Here is a 19,095-nt window from a genome sequence, read left to right on the forward strand (position 1 = left end):
CGAGAAACAGTGAGTCGAATGTCGTCATTCAACGGTTCGCGCCTGGTACATTAAACCGAATAGCTGTCAGCCTTCTGCCTCAGGCTGCTAGCCGGACCCCACCAAACCCCACCCTCTAACTCTGGCCATGGCATCAGTCTTGACCTGAGAATCAAGTCGGATTCTCGGCGCAAACCCTAAAGATGCTTTTAGCTACAGCCTCTAGCTAAGTTCAACCTTCAAAGAACTTCTGTTCCTGCTAGATCGATTCCCAAACTCTGATCTAAGTTTTCTGTTCGATCGACGTCCCATTAGCGGCGGTCTAAGGCATCGACATCCAGGATGGCCCCCAAGAACAACGCCAAAGGAGGCGACAAGAAAGGCAAGGGGAAAGATGCATCCGATGGGGACAAGGGGAAGGGAGGAGGAAAGGGGTTGAAGCCCGCTACGTCGATTAATGTCAGACATATTCTTGTACGTAAAATCTTTCTCTGGAATATTGCTTCACACAAATTGCAGTTCGCTACAACCCTAATTTCATGTATAATCACCGGCTACTGCTACTTCTAGACTAATGCTCGCAAATGTAGTGCGAGAAATTCTCGAAGAAGGAAGAGGCGCTGGAGAAATTGCGCAACGGTGCCAAATTCGACGATGTCGCGAGGGAGTACTCGGAGGATAAGGCTCGGCAAGGTGCGTTTCCCGTTTTGGTTCGCTTTCCTCGTTTAGACGAGGAGAGAAGAAGCGAAAGCTGGCTTAGTGCTGATGACTGTAGGCGGCTCTCTTGGGTGGAAAGTCCGAGGCAGTCTCAACGCGGACTTTGAGAAGGCTGCGTATGAGCTGGAGCCCAGTACGACGGCGAGCCCGAAGTATGTGGAGGTGAAGACCGGGTTCGGGTACCATATCATCATGGTTGAAGGGAGGAAGTAGCCTCGTCTCCTATGGCCAATTTACCTTCAGCAGTTGAGCGATTTCATATCAATACCTCGAGATGTCTCATCAAGGATGGAATGCAGAATCCTGCACAGCAGTAATAAAAACAAGTCTCTATAATGGAATGTAGATCTACTATGTGTGTATATATGTACAATAATGTCGAACAGATCAAACATTCTACTCCTTCTTTCCAGCTAGTGCCTTCGCCCGTTCTTTGGCTTGCTTCTCCCGCTTCTGCACCGCGGCTTCAGCTCCGATGCCGCCGAATACAAGGCCGATGCCGAGCCACTGGCCTGCGGACAATGAGTGTCCAAACCAGAATACGCTCAACAGCATGGTGAGCATCTTGCGCGTAACGGTCACAGTCACCAGAAGCAAAGACGAGAAGCGAGAAAGCGTATGGAAAATAAAAAGCTGGCCGATGGCTCCGCAGGCGGCAAAGCCGAGCACGTTCTTCATCACCTCTGGGTGTCGAGAGAGGAAGGAAATGGCGGATGCAAGCTCGGTCTCGGTAGAGGGTGGAATGGGGATGGGAAGGAGAGCATGCAAGACGCCCGTAGAGGACAGATGGGGCATGACAAGCAGGTATGTGGTGGTCAGGGCCGTCGAAAGGACGTTCTGCGCTACCATCATCTGCGGTCCGGTGAAGCGCGTGTAAATTTGCGGTGAGCTAAAGACATGGTCTTGGGTTGTGTTCGTGAGGCCGTCCAGAAGGAGGTTGATGGAAAGCAGGAAGATTCCATACAGAGATGAGCCGGACTGGTTCTTCGCTGCCGACGCGGCGACCTTCTTGCTGGTTCCAGGGTGGTGGAGGGTGAAAGTTGCGACTCCAAGGGTAACCAGCAAGACAACGCCGTACTTATACAAAGGATAACTCTTGCGGAAGATAGTCAAATGGAGGAACATCACAGGCAGAAGCTTGCATGACTTGGCCAGAATAAATGTCAAATAGTCGATGTGCGCAAGACTGGCATATCCAAAAGGTGACGCCAGCGACGAGGAGATGCTGACCAGGAGCAAAGGGAAAAGAATCTTGCGAGTCGGGAAAATGGAGGGGACCTTCTTGCCCGCCGGAGTAGAGAAATAGAGGTAGAGAAAACCGGTGATCGCAGCAAAGGTGGATTGTATGGTGTTGAGAACGATCGAAAAGGTGAAGCGCTCCGTCGGCGGGTTTGGTTCTTCAGCAGTTGGAGGACGGACTGGGAAATTGACAGTGGTAATCGCCTCCTGAAGGACACCCCATGACAGACTTCAAAAGCATTAGACACTGTGTATAGAAAGGATGATCACGCGCTGGAGATAAGTCACTTACAATGACGCATAAATGCCCAGAACACAAATCGCAAGTTGCATCAATCCCGGAGTCTCCAGGGGAGCTTCAGGCGCATGTCTTTTTGTCGAGGCAGATCCATTCAGGGTGACAGGCTTCTGAGCGCTGCTATTCTGTTGCGGAGACATTGACTCGGATTCTTCAGGCACAAGGTGCATCAATTCAGAAGAAGTGGCCCGTTGTAAAGGCACTGCCTGTTTTTGGCGTGCCATGAGCGCAATTTGGAGATGTGTACAGAATGACGGAATAGGAAGATGGATGAAAGACAATGATTCATGCGAGAGATAGGTTAAGACCAGTAACACCTCCGCCTGAAACCTGGAATAAGACAAGAAGGCATAAAAGGGGTGGATGGACCAAAAATGAAAAAGGCATATCACAGGAAAGATCACACTCTCATTACGAAACACAGGCCGTTGATGCCATGTGTTCTGTTCTTCTTTTGCCAAAAACGCGCTGCGCGGAATTTCGGCGCGATCGCCCTAAATTTTTCCCTCTCCGCCGGCAAGACCATTGCCTATTCTCCGGCCCCGCAGATAAAGCGATAATGATCACTTTTTACATCGAGTATCATTGAGGTATGACCATATTGTATCTAAGAGGATAGATACGGTGTTGAGAGTAAGCAATGACCATCAGTTGTCCATCTCCATGGAATACTGTGGCTATCTAAACCTTCCAAACCTCAGACTGATAAGAGTCGTTATCTAGAATTAGAACCGCCAGTCTCTGCTACAACGCCCACACAAGAAAGCTTCCAGCGACTCACTATGCCAACTACACTCACATCAACACCCCAGGCTCCAAAGCCCTCGGCCCTCACCACCCTCCTAACCTCCACCTCTGCCTCCTCGGACCCTCACTCCGCAACTGCGGTCCAAGTCCTCCACAACCTTCAGCATCAGCATCTTTGGACCTCTCTACAAATCCATGACTTGCAGGCACCCAATTTCTCCGTCGCATCGTCGTCCACCTCAACATCTACAGACCAACTTTCCAGCTCACCCTCCTGTCTGATCTCCGGCATCCCGCCCCACAGAATCTATACGCATCCAGACGAGCAGCTGTTCATGCTCGAGAGGGGTCTTCGCGAAGACGACATCGAGCTGGAACGACTGTTCGTTGTCCCCACCGCTCACGGTCAATCATGGAGTCTGCGCAAAATGGCTGCCGTGTTCGATGCGCTTCCCGAGGACGAGGAAGAGTCGCATGCTCAGTCATTAGATGATGCCACAGAATCTGGTAATAATGCTGAGAAGGCGGCGAAGTTGACAGAGTACTATGAGTACAGGCGAAAAGCTCGGGTCACGAAAGAGTGGGGTGGGAAGAGACTTCTCTTGGCCATGGTCGATCGAAGCATGGGTGGTGATGGTACCGTGGTGTACTATGTCGTCCAGGAGGGTGCTGTGAAGCCGAGACAGAATTAAAGGAGGTTATGACGACGGTACAACTCTGTCAAGAAAGGTCAGGTATATGGGATCTGGCTGGTACCGACCATATCCATGGCTACGCTTGAAATTTATCCTGCAAGCCAGCAGCACACTGACAAACCATTCGAATTCGCTTGAAGCTCAAACATCAGAGCTATATACTAGCAGAGAGCTGGACTACAAACATATACCAGAAATCACCCACTCGATCAAGTCAATAAGACAAAGATAACCGCGAACATCCGGTCAATTGCCAATGGGGTATCGTTCAAAACGTATCGATCCGTCCGGAGTAAACAAAACGCACAAGCGACCCCTATGTACCTTTTAAATACCATATACAACACCGCTCCTCTCAAGCTGCTCCTGTTCCATCTGGCAACTGGTACAGTATTTATCGTACCACTGCTGAACGTCACCCGCGAGATCGGCAAAAACAGTTTGACTTGCTTGGTCAACCTGCATATTGACTCCGTCATCCTCCTTGTTCTTTCCAAGAAGTTTCTCCACTTGGTGACAGCGTCTCAGTTCCTGCCGGAGCCATCGTTCCCACTCGCCTTGGATGACCTCTCTTTCAATGCTGTTTACTACCCGGAGCGCCACTAACAAGTTGTGTCTATACATAGCGAGTCGCTCGCGGGTTTGATGGATCCGTCTGGCTGCGCTCCGCGTCACTGAGTCTCGAGGGCCGGAAGCGCCAAAGGAAAGGACTGTTCCCTGGTCGCTCACTGTCTGCTGGTAGAACGTAGAGAAACATCTACTCATGTTGTTGCTAGACTGGCCGACAGTGGCATTAGCAATGACCTCGTCGATATCCCTCATATAGATGGCTTTGCTCATCACATGGTTGGGACCGACCCCAAGGCGAGCCATGAAGTTTCCCACATTCCTCTCATGCCACCAGTCATAAGTGTACCGAGAAGTGAAGAGTCCGTTCATTAAAGCGCTGGAGATCAGCAGGGCTAGAATGACCATGTTTGCATTCGTGGTTTTCCAGGTCCAGCGAAGGAAGGCAAAAGTCCACATGATTATGGACGAAACGGCGCTCTCCAGGAAGGAAAGAAGCATCTCGAATAACAGTTGGGTTAAGGTCCTCTGACGCCGAGGCTTTCGAGGTTCAAGTTTCAGAACTGATTCGCTGGACGAAAACTGAGATGTAAGTTGTTGGCGTCCGATGTGACCGAAAATGGTGATGGCTTTTTTTGTTCGGCTGTGGAAGCCCAATTTTCGCACCTGATCGCTGACAAGATCAACGAGGTCCAGCGCGTCTTGCTCTAAGTCACCTGTTGCTTGCTTCTCGATGATTCCTGGGAAATAACTTAGTGATTGTGCAGGACAAATAGTCTCGCGCGTGCTAATAAACTACTTACTCTGGAGGCCATGAGGAGACCCGAGCCACTCCACTTTCGTGTATACAGCAAGCTTGCTTTTCCCCTTCGCGACGAATGTAATCACAATCTTGCTCACCAACCTGAACGAGCGCTTAAAAGGAAGGTGCCACGGAGTCCGCTTGTCAGTCACTACGTAGCACAAGTGATCATTGAGAACATCAATGATCTGGTAATCGGAAATCATCTTGTCCTGAGTGCGCCCTACATGAAGGGGATCGTCAGTCATTTTGCTAGACGATGATGAGTAGAAATACGTACCAAGCAAGTCAGTTGTCTCGATATGATATTCAAAGTCACGTCGCAAATGGCGAGATTCGTTTCTGATCCAGGGCCCCTGTTTAATATCTTTCATATCGGTCAGCCAAAGGTCACCCCGGTCATCTGGGGGGACGAACCTCGCGATCTTCTTTCGTGCAAAAGGAGTTGCCAAACAGCACTCTTGTCACCGAAAAGGATATGGAATATCGCCTTCGGACTAATATCGAATATCTTCTCTGCAGCAAGGTGGAGGTTGCCTTGGGGAACATATTGAACAGGTTGAGTTGGCAAGCGGAACTTTGGCGCATTTTTGCCGTGCTTGCCATACTTTGAATGCGGATCCAAGTCATAATCAATGTAAATCGGTCGGCGGATATCTTTTTGCTGTCCGGCAGCAATGTTGTCGTCTTCAATACCGTTCTTGTCATCCGAAACGGCCGCATCTTCCCAGCTGTTCAGGCTAGGGCTACGGTTCCTCGTGTCGGTCTCCATCTTGATCAGAGCCTTGAAAATTGCTTCCAACCCCATGGGCTCCACGGCGGTTGAATCTTGAATCAAGAAATTCAGGCGTCTTTGAAGAAGTCTTAGGGGCTCAAGGAAAGTTTTCACCGTGATTCGTCCCGGAGTATCCTCACCAAGAGGCGGGATAGTATGGAGAAATAAGAAATCGCAGTCTCTGCCAGGTGCAGCAGTCACTTCCTTGATGCTTTCCAGCGGGACATCTGTGGTTAAAACTAATCCAAAATAATGACTGTAAAAATATATGCTGCGAGTCGTAACGTATGCTCTTCCAGGAAATTCTTGCTGATCGTTGGGATTCCATGTGGCTCGGAAGACCATGACCAAAGGCTCCTCTCTTTTGACGTCGGGAAAGAGCAGGCGAAATTGTGCATCCTGAGGCCGAAGTTGCTCGGGGTAGTAACTGGGATACTCATGCGAAATACCCAGAATTGCCCTCTGCACCTTGGACGCATCGCCGTCAAGACTAACGGTTTGCCTATGGCGAGGCCCAGACATCTGCTGCTTGGGTGCTGAGGTGCCGTTGGTCAAATCTACATCAGATGATTGCGGTGGCTTTGACGAATCAGTTGCCGGAGTTGATGGTTGTTGTCCGACAGAAGCTTCCTGGCCGGCCCCTGCAAGCTGAGCATCACGTTCGCGTTCGAGTCTGTTCATGAAGCCCCAGTTGGAACTACCCCACAGGTTGGCCATCATACCGCTAGGCATCCCACCTGTCTTGTCGGCTTGCCCCAAACCAATACCTCGTTCATTGCTGACGATTACAGCCGCCTTGCTCATACTGGTAGGGGCGGGTGGATTCGCCAAGGTGGAAGGCGCGAGTGTGGTAGGAGGAAGGCTCCGGTTCGTCAAACTGCGACTTCTGTTCCCTTCAGCATCAGTCCCGCCCACGGATAGACCGTTGCTGTGCCCTAACGCGTTATGGCTGGCGGAGATCAGGCCTGCGATACCACCACCTGCACCGGGTAGAGATATAGATGGTGGGACGGCATTATTGTTGGACTTGCGGTGAAGATCCAATTTCTGGATGAGTCTGGAAGTATGTTCTCGCGCAGAACTCTCGGAATCCAATCCTGTCATGCGCCGGGGGCTGCCGAGATCGCTGCTGTTTCGGAAGGCTGATGCGTCCCGCTCTGGAACAGATAACCCTCCGCTACGATCCGACGGTCCATGCTCATCATTTGCGTGCGGCGTGAGCGAGTCGGCCGGATCAGCAGCAAATTCAGGTGCTGGAGGCTGAGAGATTGCAAAGGCTGGATCTTGCACAGTAACCTTTCCGGAAACCGAGATGTCGGTGCTTGTCGGGTTTTCCAGTGCTTTTCGTTTAGCTGCCTCAAAAGCAGCAATCCATTCCGTGAGCTCTTTCTGAGTCTCGGCCTGCAATACTATGGTGTTGCTCTTGGTCTTCACTTCGAAGCAGAACCTTCGTTCCTCCTGGAAAGCAGGCCGTATACTGCACAATAGCACGCCTATACGCTCACTTTCTTCAACTCCGCCAGTTCGAGAACCCTGCACGAGGCAACCAAAGATTCCGTTCTTCAAAAAGGCCCAACGTCTCACCCAAACAGTACGTGTTGGTTTGCCTGACAATGTTCGCAGATAAACCCAGCCTTGCTTCTCGGGCCGTGCTTCCTTGGGCATGTTCAGGTCCGACAGAGGGCGAGACCCTAGATATGGAACGGTGGATACTGAGTAGTCTTCCAGCTCTCGAGACGGCCTGGCAGCCAGCTCTGCAGCGTCTTCAATATGCTTTCTGGCGGAAACGAGCTCACGCTTTGAGAACTTCTCGCTGCCCTCCATTTCATGGATCCAACCTTTTATGCGATCCATCTCTTGGCCCCATTTGGCAAACGATGCACCATTGTCATTATGGAGGGCCTTAAATTCCCTCCACTGGTCGAAGGAAACTCGGACCAACAGTCGATCGAGCGAGTTTCGTATTTGTGGTGCTTGCACTGAAAAATCCATTGACGCTTTCAGGTAGGCTTTGCGGGCTTCGTGAAGCTGGAAAGCATCTTCTCTCAGGGATGAAGGTTCTTTTGATTTGGACTGCGAAGCATATCTAGATAGAAGGTAATCGTACTGCTTTTGCGCTTGTTCGAGGGTGCGACGAGTCTCCTGTAGCGGGGTAAGATGGCGCTCCTCTCATGCTTTGAAAAGGGGCCGAGGGGCACTCAGTTTACCTTAAAGCTCCGTAAATCATCATGGATGAAGACTCTTATAGGCTCTGATATAAGCGATTCCATTTTCTTCGCAGTGGCCATTAAACCATTCCACAGATCTTTCGAGCTCTCACCACACCTGCTCATGGCCTGTAAGGTGTAATCATGGTCGAGGACAGCTTCGGAGACGATAGGAGGGTTCGAAGAATACGCCAGAAAGCTATTCATCACATTTTCCATGGTCGCAAGCTCCGTGACGAGCTTGGAAGCAGCCTTTGCATAGCCATCCAGCCATCTTTCGAGGTATTCGATTTGCTCAGAGAAATGAAGTGTGGTGGCCCGGAAAGTCGGGGAATCGAGAGCAGCCTCTTTCAATCCAACGGGCCTGTATCGACGCAATCAGGTTAGCATTACGATGAGGATCTCTCTTCCGCACTTACACCACACTAATAAGCTTCCCAACTCGGGACAATGCGTTCTGCGGCTGAGTCGACATCTAGCGAATATCCCCGGCCATACATTCGATACAGATAGGGGTAATAGTGTGATAGATCGAAAAGAACGACCCCAAATAGAGAAAACAACGGCTTAGGGGGCCATTCATACGGGGTAAATACACACGTGAGCAAAAGTAACAGTCATGTCGAGAGGAGAGCTTTGGAACTCTCACTTCAAGCCATCTGGGGTCAACAGCCCCATCCATGATCTAATTGGCTACGTCAGTGCTCCGTTGTTGTGGCCTGCGTTCTGAGGCAGCGCAAGGCGGATCGCAGGCGGTGAGCGTCGGATGAATATTTTTTCTTTTTCTGCCAGCGACTCCAACTTTTTCCAATTGAAGAGTGTTGCACAATTCTGCTGAATCGGCGGCTCTCAGAACATTTGCGTCCTCCTCCCTTTCTTTTTTTTCCCTATTTGAATTGGGCGAAGATGGAGCCTCCAGCCAAGAAACCACGCAAGCTTCTTGACGATGACAGCTCCAGCGATTCGGGAGACGAATCTGGCGGAGTTCCCATCTCCAATCAGTCGGAGCCTGCATTCAAGATCAACGAAGATTATGCTCGTCGTTTTGAACACAATAAGAAACGGGAAGAGTTGCAGAAGCGTAAGTCGAAATCACTTGAAATAACGGCTTCTTCGATGGTACAAGTCTGATTTTTGTTATAGTGGAATCAAAATTAGGAAAGACTTCAGCGCTTGGGAAACGCCGTGATCGTGACGAAGATGACTCCGACGGTTCGGAAGAGTCGTCATCAGATGAAGAAGAAGATGAGGATGGGGAATTGGTAACGCCGGCCGTTGATGCAGAAATTATGGCGACACTGAACGCGATTCGATCAAAAGATCCTCGCGTCTACGACAAGGACGCCAAATTCTACACGGCCCTCGAAGAAGAAGAAAACTCAAACACGGGAAATACAGAGGAAAAGCAAAAGCCCATGACGCTTCGAGATTACCATCGGCAAAATCTCCTTAGCGGTGCCAATCTGGAAGAGGACGATACCTCCGATGCTCCGAAGACCTACGCTCAGGAGCAAGAGGAATTGAAAAATGCTATCGTCAAAGAGATGCACGCCACCGCTGATCAACCGGGCGTTGACGAGGATAAGGACGAGGACGGGGGATTCCTAATCCGGAAATCGACTACCAAATCAGCCTCGGAACCCAAGGAGGAAATCAAGCTGGACGTTGAGAATGCGGACAAGGACCCTGAGACCTTCCTTTCAAACTTTTTGTCTTCCAGGGCATGGATCCCAGCTGGTAGATCCGAGCTGCAGCCTTTCGAGTCTGACGACGACGAGGAGGAGGAGCGGGCAGAAGCCTTTGAGGAGGCATACAACTTCCGCTTTGAAGACCCTAACAAGCTGAACGCGACCCTGTTGACCCACGCTCGTGATAAGACCAACCAACAGTCTGTTCGGAGAGAGGAAAAGAGCGCCAGAAAGAAGCTGCGTGAGGCTGAGCGCATGCGAAAGGAGGAAGAGAAAAAGCAGCGGGAAGCTGAGAAGAGCCGTCTTCGCAAATTGAAGATGGAAGAACTTCAGGAGAAGGTCAATAAGATCAAGGAAGTCGCTGGCTTCCGCGCATCTAAATTCACCGATGACGACTGGGCACACTTTCTGGACGATGCTTGGGACGATGATAAGTGGGAGAAGGAAATGCAGAAACGGTTTGGCGAGGACTACTACGCCGATGAAGATGCCGCTGGTAGTGATGGCGAGAGCAAGGGCAAGAAGAAGCGTCCAAAGAAACCTACATGGGATGATGATATTGATATCAAAGATCTGGTGCCTGATTTTGATGAAGAGGAACCCAAGCCGGCATTGGAGGATTCTGATATCGAGATGGAGGATGATGCCGAAGACACGAACAAGAAGAGTAAAGCTCAAGAGAGGCGGGATCAGAAGCGGGAAGCCCGCAAGGACCGGCTCCGCATCGAGGAGGCAGTCGATCGCAACCTGGACCTCGACATTGCTCTTCTACCTGGCGCCACCAAGAAGAACACGACTCGCTTCCGCTACCGCGAAACCTCACCTCAAAGCTTCGGTTTGACTGCACGGGACATTCTTATGGCTGATGATGCGCAGCTGAATCAGTTTGCGGGTCTGAAGAAGCTTGCTTCCTTCCGTGACCCCGAGAAGAAGCGCAAGGACCAGAAGAATCTCGGCAAGAAGGCTCGTCTGAGGCAATGGCGCAAGGAGACCTTTGGCAATGAGGATGGTCCTGTCTTCAGCTTCGGCGGTGAAAAGCCTGCGGGTAATGCGGAGCAAGCAGACGATGGAGACAAAGTCGATATTCGGGAAGGGGAGCCTAGGAGGAAGAAGAGAAAGAGGTCCAAGAAGCATTGATCTCTGGCTTTTGTTAGACCTGATGTTTGTCTTATAATACCACTTGCAGTTGCCGGAAATGGCTTGTTCATAATGAAATCATATCATGTATCGATCTTTCAACCGGTCTCAATGGAAGTTTCACAACGGTGGCATCTTCAACTAGTCTGGATGATTTGGATCTTGCTACATATCGATGTTGTTACTGGCCTTGAGTACTCGAGTCTCGAGGTGAGGCGACCTCGATACTACACCTGTGTCGTAAATATTATACTGAGGCCCTTCATACAACCTGGTTTGACTGGCGCAGTACGAGGAAAATTCAGGGAGATATCATTACATATCAGAGGAATTACCACTGGAGAAAATTGAAGTCACATATGGAGTACAGTTAAACATCGATCATAGTAAGGATGTTCTCAGCCTGATAGATATATGGTAAAAGATTGCCCCATGTTGTGTGGGTCTTTCCACTCTCTTCAAGGGCAACTAGGAAGCAGCCTAAGGTGGCTGGAAAGAGTGATGCGCGAATGACCTTAGGACTCTGAACTTACCTTACTGAGAAGGTATTGCACAAAGTGACATTAATATTTCCAAAAAGGAGCTTGCGCTCGATACTACCTATCTATCTACTGAACCATGGCCATCCAATCCATATATCAATCTTCGGCGGGAAATGATAGACTAGTCAGGCAGCTTTGACCTCCCGAAACGGAGTGGATTCTACCGAACCGGTCATATACACAGTAGGGTCATTTAGATACACCGACTCTCCTGTCGAAAGTCCAGGTATGCGAGAAACGGAGCAGTTTCTTCAGACGAATGGGATCGATCTCATTGATAAGAATTGTATTTATAGAGGGCATTCTGACAATGCTTCTTGAGAGAGTCCGCCAAGCTCAATCGCAGTGTACGCAATTTGACATTGCGTGAAGATAACTATCCACTCTAGGAAAGATGTTGTAGATAGATAGTATCTACTCCGTATGTCTTCGAACATCCGCGGCACTGAGGGCCGAAACGCATCGACGCATATGACCGGCTTGACAAACACTAGATTATGGGGTGTCTACCTACCAAAGAAATTTACTGGGGTATCCGGACTGAAAAAGTTGACCATACCTTCTATCCGCATTACGAATCTACAAGACTACTACTGACGGGTGGCTAACGAGGAAAAATTTTTGCCATCGGAGACTCGGGACAAGACCAAGAATAGAAATCCTTGAGATACGTTCCCCGTGAACATGCTGGGTGTGGGCTACTGGGCGGAGGCTCTCCGGGTTACGGCTGGCTTAGTGACGGGGAAACAGTGAAGAATAATGTACATGGAAGACGCCTATCATCAACCAAACGCATTTGTCCTCCTATTAGTTAGTTATAGATTATTGGTCAAGCCTGTCCCAAGAAGAGCATTGTTATAAGAATCTGTGCAGAAAAATCGTCAAGACCAAGTGACAGTGTGTTATGCATCATGTTTTATTGTTATTACAATTGCTCTGGTCGATCGGGAATTATCGGCTCTCGTTGCCTGGGCCGTCGCTAGCGCCGGTTCCGAATTTTCTTTTTCTGCCATTTTTCCCCTTCTTTTTCCCTTTCGCTGGCCGTTTGTCCGCTGGCAAAAGGAAAAAAATTGCTGCGAAATTTTTTTACGCTTGAGGCCAGCAAACCAGATTTTTCCTAGAGCGTCCTAGCGGCTCCACTCGCTTCCTCCCGCTTACAAGAGCCCTTCGCTCGCTATTTTTCTTTCCTCCCTTCCCCTTCCCGTTCCCTTCCTCTTTTTTCTCCTTCCATCCTCTTTGAAGTGTCCTGTCCTTTCTTGACACTCAACCCCATCTCCTCTCTTCATCTCTTTCTTAGTTTTCGTCCTTTACAGCCGTCAAAATGGCCAAGGGTGACGTTAACCAGGCCGAGAAGTCCGTCTTCGGCATGCCCGTAAGTTGTTATTGCAGTCCTGTTTTGGGCAACAACCGGTCGGCATCGGATCGAGGTCCAGGAATGATGGCAATGATGGGGAATTGAGCTCGATGAGATGGAGGATCATTGCAATCATCCTTAGGAACTCGATTTGATGTTTTCGACACGGTTTTGCCCTGGAAGCTCGGGGAACGACTCGCTGACAGAATTTTCACCGCAGGGCTTCGTCGTCGACTTCCTGAGTATGTGCCATCTAAATCATTCCCGATGATTGTTCAATCTTCGGCAATCATCAAATTGCGACAACAGAATCATTCTATCGAGCTTTTACTGACCATTTCGCAGTGGGTGGTGTTTCCGCTGCCGTCTCCAAGACTGCTGCTGCCCCCATCGAGCGTATCAAGCTCCTTGTCCAGAACCAGGTTGGTTACTCATCTTCGCTCCCGAACCAGCAGTTAGAATGGCTGCCGCTCTGTGAGAAAACAATTCGAACGGGGCGAAGTTTTGCGATAACGTACGATGTTTCTGTCGCCATGATTGGGACAATCGGATGGTCGCAAAACCTGTCATTCTATGAATCTGGCCAACAAACAATGTGCTCAACTGGAACGCGACTAATGCCATTCACTACAGGATGAGATGATCCGTGCTGGCCGTCTCGACCGCAAGTACAACGGTATCGTCGACTGCTTCCGTCGTACCGCCCAGGCTGAGGGTGTCATGTCCCTGTGGCGTGGTAACACTGCCAACGTCATCCGTTACTTCCCTACCCAGGCTCTGAACTTCGCTTTCCGTGACACCTACAAGTCGATGTTCGCCTACAAGAAGGAGCGTGATGGATACTGGAAGTGGATGATGGGTAACCTTGCCTCCGGTGGTGTACGTATATCCTCAGCATGCCTCCTGCAGAAACGACTTGCGAGCTAACAAGCTATTCAGGCTGCTGGTGCCACTTCCCTCCTCTTCGTCTACTCTCTCGACTACGCTCGTACCCGTCTCGCCAACGACGCCAAGTCCGCCAAGGGTGGTGGTGAGCGTCAGTTCAACGGTCTCGTTGATGTCTATCGTAAGACCCTCGCTTCCGACGGTATTGCCGGTCTCTACCGTGGTTTCGGTCCCTCCGTTCTTGGTATTGTTGTCTACCGTGGTCTGTACTTCGGCATGTACGACTCCATCAAGCCTGTTGTCCTGGTTGGTTCTCTTGAGGGTAGCTTCCTTGCTTCCTTCCTGCTCGGCTGGACTGTCACCACTGGTGCTGGTATTGCTTCTTACCCTCTTGACACCATCCGTCGTCGTATGATGATGACCTCCGGTGAGGCCGTCAAGTACAAGTCCTCCATGGATGCTGCTCGCCAGATCATCGCCAAGGAGGGTGTCAAGTCTCTCTTCAAGGGTGCTGGTGCTAACATCCTCCGTGGTGTTGCTGGTGCTGGTGTCCTGTCCATCTACGACCAGGTTCAGCTCATCCTCTTCGGCAAGAAGTTCAAGGGTGGCTCTGGCTAAACGATTGATTAACTTCGAATCGTTTTCTCCGATGCGGCTTTATAGGGGAAGGGGTTGGTCAGTTCCGGGCGTAACTGCCTGAAACTGGACGCTACTGTGGATGGCTATAGAAAATATGCTCCAAGAAGGGTATCGGGAGTCTTGAGCATAAAGCAGTGTGATATTTCCTCGTGTACCCGTTGTACTTTACTGCCTGCAAGCTTTTCTTTTTCCTCAATCTGTACTTCTTTCTGGTACGAAAACTGGTTTTTGTTTGTTTGGGGTTGCCTCCTTGACCTTGCCTCTGTAGGTGAAAATTTTCCTCGTAAACACCACGTGTAGTAAATCACGTGATGTGGATGGATCCCATGACGTCGGTCGTTGCTGCTATCCCTTGAGTCAGGGGAACTTGTCGACCGTTGAGATTGCTGGGCTTTAAGGTCAAAATACCGATCTCAACATGACTACAACCGCGCTTCATGACGCGACGGCGCCGTCCACATCGTCAGCGAAGAAGCAGGACGAACCTGCTCCATCCGAACCTGTATCTGCGTCAGCTACCGCAACAGCACCTCCATACTCTCCGATCTACGCCACTGCCCAGGCTCAACCAGGAAGCATCACAACCATGCCTGCGCCGACTGCACCAGCGACATCTGGCAGTGACGGATCTCCTCTACCCACAGCGACCGAGACGATAGCTACCCCTGCCACGAGAACTAGCACTTCGCCTCCTCCCCCTCAGCCTGGAGCTCGGCCTGACCCAGGAATTCCAGCGCCGACGGCACCTCCAGCTTTGGCTGCTTCTTCAGCTCCTGCTCCTGCTCCTGCTCCTGCTCCCCAGGCTCAAGCTCAACCTCAGCAGACACCAACCGCTACAGCCTCAGGTGCAACTACAACTGGAGCTCCAGCGAACCCCATCCCTAGCTACGGCTACAACCCCACTGCCGGCGGGTACACCTCCGGATTCACTTACCCATCCCAGGACCAACAATTCCATCCACGACAACACCCACACGCACAGCCACACCCAAACTCAACGTCCACACCCTACGCCTCGCTCTACCAACCTCCCGCCTCATCCTCACAACTACCCCTCTACCAGAACCAGGCCCATGGCACCGACGCGTTTGACTTCGCCCATGAAGGCGGGTCCGAGTCCGGGTTCCTGGCAAACGCCAAGTCGTGGATAGCGAGTGCCGGGACGAAGCTTGCGGAGGTGGAGGCTGAGGTGTGGAGGCGGATTAATGAGGCCCATGATCGGTAGATGTGCTGCTGCTAGTATCTTCTCCGTATTTATCTTTATCTATTGATTTGTGTTGGTTGGTTGTCCCTGTTTCTGTCTCTTTAGGGCAAATATTGTGGATTGGGATGGTATGGGGGGATGAACCATGTCTATTCAGTAGATTGGTCTAGGACTGGGTGGCGTTTTATTCGTTATGCCTTGATATGTACCTTGGATCTTGTGGTTGGATTGGTATGGGATGGGTAGGTGGTTCTCGAGGGTTGTATATGCGGGTTGTCTTTCTTGGGCTGGCTGAGGACTTGGGTTTACATCAGATCAAGCATTTGTATCAAGCCAGTCTTGAGTTATTTCCGGTTACATTGACGAGTTGAGTGGTCGAGAAAAGCAGGATATATTTTCGACGAGAGGGTACAGTGGACTACAGATAGAGGTATGATCACATAATTGGGATATATCGTGCCAAAGGCAATCATTTGTTATTTCTGTTTCTAGTATGGTATATGTAGTGTTATATACTGCTGAAATCTGCCTGAGAGTAGTTCGCCAGGAACATGCAGACATGCAAAGTCATCAAACTGAATGTACAGCTGACCAAAGAGATTAACTGGAGAACGGAGAATCCGTCTTGCGCCAGGCAAATGCACAAATAATGAAAATGGGAGCAGTATGGGATAAATAGACTGCAAACCCCAGATGTATCAAAATGCAAAGGTGAAAGCTGAGTATGTATGCACTCAAGCTTGGTATTAAAAGGGAATAACAACCATAAAACACCATACCCAGAACTCCGTGAACCCGATCCCTGTGAATTTCAGACCCCAATGCAATTAAAAGACCATTCGATCGAGCCAGCCAGACCGTGAGTGCCGTGTTGAATATCTGGCGACCTGAATTTTCCGAGAGCATGTCATAAAAAATCGTAAAAAGTCAGAGGTCCACTTCGGGAAGATCGTCCCGCCTCCGAAATCATAGAAAGTAAAAGTCGAGTCGTCAAAGATGTAACCCGAGTATAAACCATTCGCACCAACGCCGATCCCCATTGCCGAAGTTCACATAGATCCAAGTCTTAACAATGCTTCCACCGCGGCCCGTTCTTCCTTGTTGCCAACCATGCCGTCAGGCACGGAAAAGCCGAGCTGTTGGATGGGAATATGCCGCGGTGCGGATTTTGCCAACGAGGATGGAGCAGGTCCGCCGCCTCGTAATAGAGGTGACGGTCCGTTGCCATTTAGGAACCCTCCTCCGTTCAATGAACGTGCGCGGAGTGCTGCGGCTCCTATCTGCGCCCAGTCCTCTTCGTCGGTGACGTCCTCCTCACCCCAGTCTTCATCTGGAATCTCTTCATCAGGAGCCTCCGAAGACGAGCAATACTCGCGGTAGTCTCCGTCGAGAGACATCTTGTCTGCTTCGTGTTCCAGCATGCTGAGATCCCCATGGCCATGTTCTCTTTCTGTGTAAGAGAACACGGCTGAATCACCAGTCATGCTGCTTCCATAGGCATATAGGGATTCTCGCCTGGTCGGAATGGCTATACCTCGCTGAGTGAACGAGTTCGAGAAACTGGCAGGTGGCGACGCGGTTGGATGCGAGGGGGTGCGCAAGGGTTCGCCACGGCGTCGCGCATCCCAGCGGCCCCAACCCACTTTCTCGAAAATGACATCGCCGTTTAGGCCTCCTCCATCATTTCCTCGGCCCTCCAAGGCTGCCACGACGAGTCTGCGCGCCTTGGCAGGAGGGATTCTGGAGAACCCGGGCACCGAAGTGGTCAGGTATGCCATGACATGACGGATAGCCAGAGGACCTTGGTTGAGCATGACCTCGGGCAAGTGATACTTTGCCAGCATGCTCGGGGTGATTTCTCCCACATTATCGAGGCCATGCGCGGTCTGAGGTGGGTCATTTGCAGCGTCGCCCAGGTCGATATCCGAATCCACATGCGGCGAAGTGGCAAGCGGAGGAGACACGGGACGGCGAAGATCTTGTTTTTTAAAACCCTGCGGAGGGAGAGTCGGGGAGATGGAGTTGGGAGGCGTGGGCAACATCGCGGGATGTCCTGGACGGACAGACTCACGTCTGCCAGAAGAAAAGCCGGAACGGGGCTTGGGGATATCAACAGAGGCCGTCTTGCCAGCAAGCGCCATGGCGATGCTGGATGTAGCTGTTTTAGGAGCCATGATGGTGGAGAGAAGTAATGGTCTGAAGAGAAAATGATATGGTACTTCTGTGGTGGCTAAACCTGTCATCACATGAGTCAGTAGACCGTCCACCAACCATAAGACGCCGCAAGGGGGAACAGAACAATGGACCGGGAATGACTAAACTGGTGACTAGCAAATAGATGAACAAAGAAACCAGGCACGAAAGAAGAAGCCAAGAATCGGAAAAAGAGACTGAGATGGGTATGATCACTCACGTAATACTTTGCAGACGACAGTTCAAGCAGGAGACGCAGGCACAGTGTGTGAGCCGAGTGAGGTGCGAATAAGACGCGCGGATATTGGATAGATCAAAGCACGCGACCGTTCAGACAAAGAAGACTCAACAAGCGCGATGCTAGCAGTAGGATGATTTCCTGGACGACTTGCTTCTGGATGGTAGAAGGAACAGAGATATGATGAGGAGGAGGGGAGGAAGGAGGGGGGAAAAAGTAAGTATGAGGATAGGGTATAATAATAGTTGCGATAATATCAGCAGGCGCAGTGAAGCGTGCCCGTAGTCCGTCAGCCGGCGTTGAGTCCGCGGGGGGAGAATATTCGCGTATTTGCTGTATTAGGATTACGGCAAGTCGATAATCATGAGAAATGACGATCGCAGTCTAGGCTGGAATGTAGATGGACCTGGATAGTGAGGACTTGAGGTGAGGGATTATTACTGTTGTTAAATCCTGTGAAGTACTTGGACTTGGTCTACATACTTCGGAGGTCCCATCAGGGTACCATAGTTACTGCCCCATACAGACTGTCTCCATAAGGTAATAGACAGTCCAGACGAAGTACTGATCCATACAGATCCATATGGACGAGAACGGGCCCAATGCCAACGAGACAGGCGCGTGGCCCTGGTAATTGGCCAGCAGCCTAGAGCTTCCCGGAGTAGCTGGCCTCCCCCAAGTCAGAACAGCGCCGGGAGGATCCGGAGCCACTGTGGACACTGTATTACTTACGGAGTACATCTATCTATCTACCTCTCTGACTGTACCTTCACTGTGGCTTATCCTGACAGATCTAAAAGCAACTGGCGTCATAGCACTACAGAGTAAAAATCAATTAAAATAATCAGATCTGATGAGTTTTCCCACATCCCACCAACTTGAACAATGATCAGATCATTCAACTGTACCGGAGTACCATGTACTAATGTACTTCGCTAGATGTAGCTAGATGTACTCCGTGTCCGACTGAAAACACACCGGTAAAGACCTCGTCCAGGTTTCAAGAACTCCAGAGATAGACACCCCTCAAGGATCGACATCTACGGATTTCCAACCGGTTGCAGCGTTACCAGCGTGTGTTCTTCTGGGAGGTCAAGGCAACAGGGTGCAACCCTATCACAACATTGGTACATAGCAAGACGGGGCGGGCGATAAGCGTCCATGATTAGGGCACGTGGGATCTTCACCA

General features: G+C 50.5%; 8 protein-coding genes across 8 annotated transcripts; 5 read left to right on the plus strand and 3 right to left on the minus strand.

Moving 5' to 3' along the window:
* Nucleotides 1-321: 321 nt before the first annotated feature.
* Asppvi_003215 (peptidylprolyl isomerase) lies at nucleotides 322-909 on the plus strand (the record flags this gene model as incomplete). Its single annotated transcript, XM_043299184.1, has 3 exons — nucleotides 322-453; nucleotides 570-672; nucleotides 755-909. 3 exons carry the CDS (start codon nucleotides 322-324, stop codon nucleotides 907-909), a joined length of 390 nt encoding a protein of 129 aa, XP_043155119.1.
* A 183-nt stretch (nucleotides 910-1,092) lies between these two features.
* On the minus strand, nucleotides 1,093-2,457 carry Asppvi_003216 (UDP-galactose transporter HUT1; the record flags this gene model as incomplete). The annotated part of the gene is made up of 2 exons (XM_043299185.1): nucleotides 1,093-2,164; nucleotides 2,228-2,457. The coding sequence occupies 2 exons, from the start codon at nucleotides 2,455-2,457 to the stop codon at nucleotides 1,093-1,095; spliced, it is 1,302 nt and encodes a 433-aa protein (XP_043155120.1).
* A 558-nt stretch (nucleotides 2,458-3,015) lies between these two features.
* On the plus strand, nucleotides 3,016-3,672 carry Asppvi_003217 (uncharacterized protein; the record flags this gene model as incomplete). Its single annotated transcript, XM_043299186.1, has 1 exon — nucleotides 3,016-3,672. The coding sequence occupies one exon, from the start codon at nucleotides 3,016-3,018 to the stop codon at nucleotides 3,670-3,672; it is 657 nt and encodes a 218-aa protein (XP_043155121.1).
* Nucleotides 3,673-4,002: 330 nt separating this feature from the next.
* On the minus strand, nucleotides 4,003-8,501 carry Asppvi_003218 (putative transcription factor SipA3; the record flags this gene model as incomplete). Its single annotated transcript, XM_043299187.1, has 6 exons — nucleotides 4,003-4,982; nucleotides 5,046-5,267; nucleotides 5,325-5,411; nucleotides 5,462-7,961; nucleotides 8,027-8,390; nucleotides 8,446-8,501. The coding sequence occupies 6 exons, from the start codon at nucleotides 8,499-8,501 to the stop codon at nucleotides 4,003-4,005; spliced, it is 4,209 nt and encodes a 1,402-aa protein (XP_043155122.1).
* Nucleotides 8,502-8,932: 431 nt separating this feature from the next.
* Asppvi_003219 (KRI1 family protein) lies at nucleotides 8,933-10,851 on the plus strand (the record flags this gene model as incomplete). Its single annotated transcript, XM_043299188.1, has 2 exons — nucleotides 8,933-9,107; nucleotides 9,170-10,851. The coding sequence occupies 2 exons, from the start codon at nucleotides 8,933-8,935 to the stop codon at nucleotides 10,849-10,851; spliced, it is 1,857 nt and encodes a 618-aa protein (XP_043155123.1).
* Nucleotides 10,852-12,714: 1,863 nt separating this feature from the next.
* Nucleotides 12,715-14,250, plus strand: Asppvi_003220 (putative mitochondrial ADP,ATP carrier protein (Ant); the record flags this gene model as incomplete). The annotated part of the gene is made up of 5 exons (XM_043299189.1): nucleotides 12,715-12,765; nucleotides 12,968-12,989; nucleotides 13,093-13,169; nucleotides 13,381-13,626; nucleotides 13,687-14,250. The coding sequence occupies 5 exons, from the start codon at nucleotides 12,715-12,717 to the stop codon at nucleotides 14,248-14,250; spliced, it is 960 nt and encodes a 319-aa protein (XP_043155124.1).
* Nucleotides 14,251-14,689: 439 nt separating this feature from the next.
* On the plus strand, nucleotides 14,690-15,496 carry Asppvi_003221 (uncharacterized protein; the record flags this gene model as incomplete). Its single annotated transcript, XM_043299190.1, has 1 exon — nucleotides 14,690-15,496. One exon carries the CDS (start codon nucleotides 14,690-14,692, stop codon nucleotides 15,494-15,496), a length of 807 nt encoding a protein of 268 aa, XP_043155125.1.
* Nucleotides 15,497-16,524: 1,028 nt separating this feature from the next.
* Nucleotides 16,525-17,649, minus strand: Asppvi_003222 (uncharacterized protein; the record flags this gene model as incomplete). Its single annotated transcript, XM_043299191.1, has 1 exon — nucleotides 16,525-17,649. The coding sequence occupies one exon, from the start codon at nucleotides 17,647-17,649 to the stop codon at nucleotides 16,525-16,527; it is 1,125 nt and encodes a 374-aa protein (XP_043155126.1).
* Nucleotides 17,650-19,095: the final 1,446 nt, after the last annotated feature.

The sequence above is a fragment of the Aspergillus pseudoviridinutans genome, assembly GCF_018340605.1.
Source record: "Aspergillus pseudoviridinutans IFM 55266 DNA, scaffold_2, whole genome shotgun sequence".
NCBI lineage: Eukaryota > Fungi > Ascomycota > Eurotiomycetes > Eurotiales > Aspergillaceae > Aspergillus > Aspergillus pseudoviridinutans.